Genomic DNA, 6,616 nt, shown 5'->3' with positions numbered 1-6,616 from the left:
GTAGTAGAATCTAAACAACATTTATTTTACTATAATTCATTTTGATGCAAAGATTACCAAACATAAATCACTTTAACACAAACTTACTTTTCATCAAAATCAAGTTTGCAAAATCAATTTTATTCAAACTCCAGTTTGTAAACTGTAATCCAAACACACACTTAGTCGTAACAATGTTTTGACTTTTGAAAGTTTAAAGCTCAAGTACCCAAATCTCTAAGGATTTATATTTCAAATTTTCAGTCAAAATACGATGAAATAATTATCTATCATGATTTCTCAAGAAGAGGATTTATTGGTTGATTTTGTAAAATTTTCTGTTTTTTAGTATGATAGGAATTTATTAATAAAGTGACTAACACTTTTTCTTTTGTTCTGAAGCATCGTCCACATTTCCTTGATGGACTTGCTCTCACTTCAACTCCAACCTGAATGAGTCACGTGCGCTCTGAATTGTTCCGTACTACGTCCAAGATCGTAGCCTTAGCACGTTCAGGTAGAATTTCTCATGCTCGCAACTTGTTCGATGAAATGCCCCACAGAGACCCTGTTGCTTGGAACGCCATGCTATCTGCATATTCCCACTTGGGACTTTACCAAGAAAGTCTTGCTTTCTTTGACACCATGCGAATCTCTCATTCAAAACCTGATGACTTCTCATACTCTGCAGCATTAAGTGCATGCGCCAGTGCTTCCTGTCTTCCTTTTGGAACCAGAATTCATGCTTTGGTTCTTGTTTCTGGGTACAGGTCTTCTCTTCCTGTTGGTAACTCGCTTATTGATATGTATGGTAAGTGTCTGTGTCCTGATGATGCAAGTAAAGTGTTTGATGAGATGACAGAAAGAAATGAAGTCACTTGGTGTTCGCTACTGTTTGGTTATGCAAACACTTGTCAATTTGGAACGGCTTTCCAGTTGTTTCGCAGCATGCCTAAAAGGGTTGAAATTGCTTGGAATATAATAATCGCAGGTCATGCTCGTTGCGGAGAAGTTGAATCATGCTTGCATCTGTTTAAAGAGATGTGTGTGAGTTCATATCTGCCAGACCAGTGGACTCTCAGTGCTCTCATGCATGCTTGCACCGAGTCAATGGAATTATTATATGGACGCATGGTGCATGGTTTTGTTATTAATTCAGGTTGGAGCTCTGCCATGGAGGTAAAGAATTCAGTTTTAAGCTTTTATGCCAAATTAGATCGTCAAAGTGATGCTATGAAGGTATTTAACTCCTCAGAAGATTTTAATCAAGTGTCTTGGAATGCCATCATTGATGGCCATATGAAATTAGGAGATACCCAGAAAGCCTTTCTTGCCTTCCAGCAAGCCCCGGAAAAAGATGTTGTTTCTTGGACTTCTATGCTTGCAGGGTATACCAGAAATGGGAATGCAGAGCAAGCTCTGAGTATGTTTGTAGACATGACAAGAAACTCTGTTCGGCTTGATGATTTAGTAGCTGGAGCAGTCCTTCATGCTTGCGCTAGCTTAGCTATACTAGCATATGGAAAAATGATGCATAGTTTCGTAATTCACCATGGTTTAGACAAACATTTGTACGTTGGCAATAGCTTGGTTAATATGTATGCTAAATGTGGGGATATAGAAGGTTCTAGGCTTTCCTTTCATGGCATTGTTGAGAAGGACCTAGTATCATGGAACTCAATGTTATTTGCATTTGGATTACACGGGCATGCTGACGAAGCTCTCTGCCTATACAGAGAAATGGTGGCATCCGGTATAAGACCAGATGAAGTGACCTTCACAGGGCTGCTAATGACTTGCAGTCACTTAGGCCTAATAGATGAAGGCTTTGCATTCTTTCAATCAATGAGTTTGGAATTTGGACTTTCACCTGGAATGGATCACGTTGCATGCATGGTGGATATGCTCGGTCGAGGCGGGTATGTAGCAGAAGCAACTAGTTTAGCCAAGAAATATTCAAAAACAAGCAGAGATAGGACCAATTCATGTGAGGTTCTTCTTGGAGCATGTTACACACATAGTGATTTAGGAACTGGGAGCTCTGTGGGAGAATATCTAAAGCACTTAGAGCCTCAAAAGGAGGTTGGTTATGTTTTGCTGTCAAACTTGTATTGCGCTAGTGGGCAGTGGAAGGAAGCAGAGAGGGTGAGGAGGGCAATGATGGATCAAGGGGTGAGGAAAGTGCCTGGTAGTAGTTGGATTGAGATAAGAAACAAGGTTACAGCTTTTGTATCTGGTAATAATTCATGTCCCCACATCGCTGAAATTTCAAAAATGTTGTGCTTCCTTGAATTAGAAATGAGACACATATGGTTAATTAATTTTGATATTGATGGATTTTTATAAAACGATGGTTTATTTATTATTATTATTATTATTATTATTATTATTGGTGTCTATAAAACAATGGTTTATATGGAAAATTAACTGCATAAGCACTTATTTATTTATTTATTTTTATTTTCAAGTTTAGTTTTTCTTCTTTTTTTTTTTCCATACAAAATCTGTTTTAAAAAAAACATAATTTAATCTTAAAGCAAGTACAAGTATAAGCGGTGCATGGAAAAAGGTATAAAATAGTAAATGTTGTTGATATTATTTCTTCCACTTATAGTTCCTCTCTTTACAGTTATACGACTTATATCAAAGTTAATTGGTTATCTTATTGAAAAAAGGGGAATACTAAGACTAATATTTTGTGTTAAAAAAAATGGTTACTATAAGGAAATGTATAGGGAGCCGTTGATTTAAATATAAGAGAGAGAAAAAAAAAGGTGTTGGCCATCTAAAATTAATATCTCCACCATTGTAGTTGATTTGAATAATCCCTCTAATAAATTTACCGATATGTACATGATTTACAAAAATTTCTTAGGTGCAGTGTAAATAAGAGTTTTTGTTCTATTCTACTCATACTGTGACTCAGCAATAATGTTAGAAAGAGGAAGGGATAAGAACATTTTAAATTCTGAAAATTTAATTTTTTACAGAGTAAAAATGACATATTGCTAAATTGTCACAATCTAAATGGAATGGAATGGTTTAAATTTTGGCTTAATAATTAAATTCATCTCTGAAAGATCACCTATTTTTTAAATTAGTTTTTAAATTATTTTTTTAGTTATATTAGTCTTTAAAAGATAAAACGTAAGTCGAATTAGTTCTTCCGTTAGTTAGACGATGACATGTCACGTTAAGTGCCACGTGACATGATGATGTAGTAGGTTAATGCTATGTGTTATAAAATGATTAGTGGACGTGTCAGGTCAGTGACACCTAACACGCTATGTGTCACTTGACATGTAAAAAATGATTTATAATCAAAATAGTCCCTAAAAATTCAAATATAAGTTATTTTTGTTTCTAAAATTTTAAAAATTAATCAAATTAGTTCTTATATAAATTTCTTTTAATTTTTCATAATATTAAATTTAAAATATTTTTTTATAGTACTAATTTTAATATTATTTTTTAGACCTTAATAAACAAAATTCTCTTTGCATAAAATAATAAAAATAATTAAATTATTATAAAATTATTTTATCATTTATATTTTAAAATTAAATTGTAAATTTTTTATAGTAATTTTTTTTATTCAAATGAGTTTATCAAATTATTGTTGATAATATATTTAAAAATTTAATATTTTAAATTTCATTAAATAATATAGTAATTATTTTAAAATTTAAATTTTTTAAAATTATAATTTTATTATTTTTTTGAAACAGAGGTAACTCAACACATTAAAGTGGAGCAAAACACACAAACATAAATACATAAAACTGCATACAAAGAAACCAAACTCCTAGCACCTCCTGCTATCAACCACCGTAAGCATCACCACCATTTCATCTTTGTAACTTAACACTGTCCTTGTTTGAATGAAGTCAATACTAGCTCTTTGATTCTTGAAAATTCTAGCATTACGTTCCAACCAGATGTTCCAGATCACTGCAAAGAATGCCGTCATCCACAGCTTCTGCCCTTGTCTTCTGTTGTACATGCCAATCCAACTCCCAAACATTTCTTTCATGGTTCCAGGAATAACACATGCTCTATCAAAGGACCGCAGCCAAGAACACTACACCTGCCATGTGATGTCACACTGAATAAATAAATGCTCTACAGTTTCTATCCCCTTGTGGCACAAGACGCACATATTATCACTATTGATGACAACTCCTAATCTAGTCAACCTCTCCTTAGTATTAATCCTACCAACTAACACAAACCATCCAAAAAGCTCAATTCTTGGGGGTACCAGACCTCTCCATAGTGCACTTGTGAAACTATAACTCGTGATCTCATTCGACATCGTCTCCGTTTGGATTACCTGCAGAAATAATTTCGTGGAAAAGACACCTGTATTATCAAACTTCCACACAACCATATCCTCGCTCTCAGATGACAGCTTCACTGGCCTTAATCACTCATGCAGTTGATGGATGAGTTCTAACTCCCATTGGAACAAGTCCCTCCTCCATTGAAAATTCCATATCCACTCTAACTCATTTCAAAACCCACAGTCCCCTATTACAGCTCCTTGTTGGCTTGAGATAGAGAAGAGTCTTGGAAAACTCCCTTTCAGAGGACCACCCTGAATCCAACAATCTTCCCAAAATCGGATTTTCCTACCATTACCGACTTCCATCACCAACCCACTCACCATTTTATCTCGCACCCTTTGTTCTTTGATATTCAGCTGGCATATGTCCTTCCAAGGCCCCCCTTTGACTGGTAGAGACTGCGATGCTAGCATTACATTAGGGGCCAACTTGTTGCAGTAACAAACAATCTTTTTTCACAGCGGACAATCTTCCATTGAAAACCGCCACCACCACTTAAACAAAAGTGCGGTGTTTCTAAGCACTGCATCGCCCACCCCCAAGCCCCCCCTTTTTCGGAGCCTGGACCAACTCCCACCTGACCAACGGTATGCCATCGGTTCCATCTTTCTTGCACCACATAAACTTCCTTTGTAAAGCGATCAGCTTGTCCACCACCGCCTGTGGCATCTTATACAAGCTAAGGTAATAAATGGGCAAGCTATTTAGTACCGATTTGATGAGAACAAGCTTACCTGCTTTATTCAACACCTTTACTTTCCATAAACTGAGCTTCTGTTCCACTTTATCTATGATTGATTTCCAAGTCTTCACCTAGCGCGGATGAGCTCCTAAAGAAACTCCAAGGTAACGAACAGGCAACTCCATTTTTTGGCACCCCAGTAAGCGACACGCCTGATCAATCCATCGTTGCTCACAGTTCACAGGGATCAGATTTTATTTAATTTATATGGTAGAACTTAATATTAAAGTAGTAGCATTTTAATATTAAAGTAGTGATCTTTTAATATCGGTAGAACTCACTAAATTATATTGTTTAATTTTATTATTGTTAACATTAAAAGGCCACTACTTTAATATTGAGTTCTACCTAATAAATTAAAAAATAATAAAATTACAATTTAAAAAATTTAAAAATTTAAATTTTAAAATAATTACTATATTATTTAATAAAATTTAAAATATTAAATTTTTAAATATATAATCAACTATAATTTAATAAACTCGTTTAAATAAAAAAATGTACTATAAAAATATTACAATTTGAAAATATAAAATTTTAAAATATAAATGATAAAATAACTTATAATAATTTAATTATTTTTATTATTTTATGTAAGGAGAATTTTGTTTATTAAGGGCTAAAAAATAATACTAAAATTAATACTACTAAAAAATATTTTAAATTTAATATTATGAAGAAAAAATAAAAAAAATTTATATAAAGACTAATTTGATTAATTTTTAAAATTTTAGGGATGAAAATGACTTACATTTGGACTTTCGGAGACTATTTTAATTATAAATAACTTTTTAACATATTAAGTGACATGTGGCGTGCTAGGTATCATTAACTTGACATATTAACCAATCATCTTTTGACATATGACATTAACTTATCACGTCATCATGGTATGTGGCACTTAATGTGACACGTCATCGTCTAACTAACGGAAGGACCAATTTGACTTACATTTTTATTTTTCAATGACTAACATAATTAAAAAAATTATTTGAGAACTAATTTAAAAAATGAGTGATTTTTCATGAATGAATTTTACTATTACCCCATTAAATTTTTATCTTCTATTGGAGCACTTAAAAAATCCAATTTAGTAATTTTTATAACCCTAATACTGAAAGCATACTCCAAATTTTGGCGCGTAATATTATGGGTAGTAGTAAAAATGCAATAAACCATCAAAATAGTTATTTATAACAGAATTCAGTTGATACAAGTTTTGATATCATGGACAATTTTCACTATCATTCTCAAGTCTCAATCATATTATGATAAATTTGAAAATCAATTTGAGTTGGTTTAATGGTTAACTCACTAGTTCACTTAAGTAAATTCAGGGTTCGAATTTTGACTTATACATACAGAATGCAGTAATTTATTGGTCAATAACAAACTCTTAAATAATACTTTAATTTGTGACAAATTAGTCCACAAAAACAAGGTAAGTGTGTAAATTTTTCTTCTGCTGCATTCAAATGTCCAATAGACCAATCTTATGTAATTTTTCTTCTTATTGTTTCTACTTAATATTTTCTATTTAATTATTTAA

At 32.8% G+C, this 6,616-nt stretch overlaps 1 protein-coding gene across 1 annotated transcript; it reads left to right on the top strand.

Moving 5' to 3' along the window:
- The first annotated feature begins 164 nt into the window (after positions 1–164).
- On the top strand, positions 165–2,327 carry LOC112723033 (pentatricopeptide repeat-containing protein At2g36980, mitochondrial-like). Its single transcript, XM_025774251.3, has 2 exons — positions 165–298; positions 382–2,327. The coding sequence occupies exon 2, from the start codon at positions 433–435 to the stop codon at positions 2,323–2,325; it is 1,893 nt and encodes a 630-aa protein (XP_025630036.1). The 5' UTR covers positions 165–298; positions 382–432; the 3' UTR covers positions 2,326–2,327.
- Positions 2,328–6,616: the final 4,289 nt, after the last annotated feature.

This window comes from Arachis hypogaea, chromosome 11 (assembly GCF_003086295.3).
Source record: "Arachis hypogaea cultivar Tifrunner chromosome 11, arahy.Tifrunner.gnm2.J5K5, whole genome shotgun sequence".
NCBI lineage: Eukaryota > Viridiplantae > Streptophyta > Magnoliopsida > Fabales > Fabaceae > Arachis > Arachis hypogaea.
Note: the sequence above shows the minus strand (reverse complement) of the source record. Positions and strands in the feature narration are given on the sequence as shown.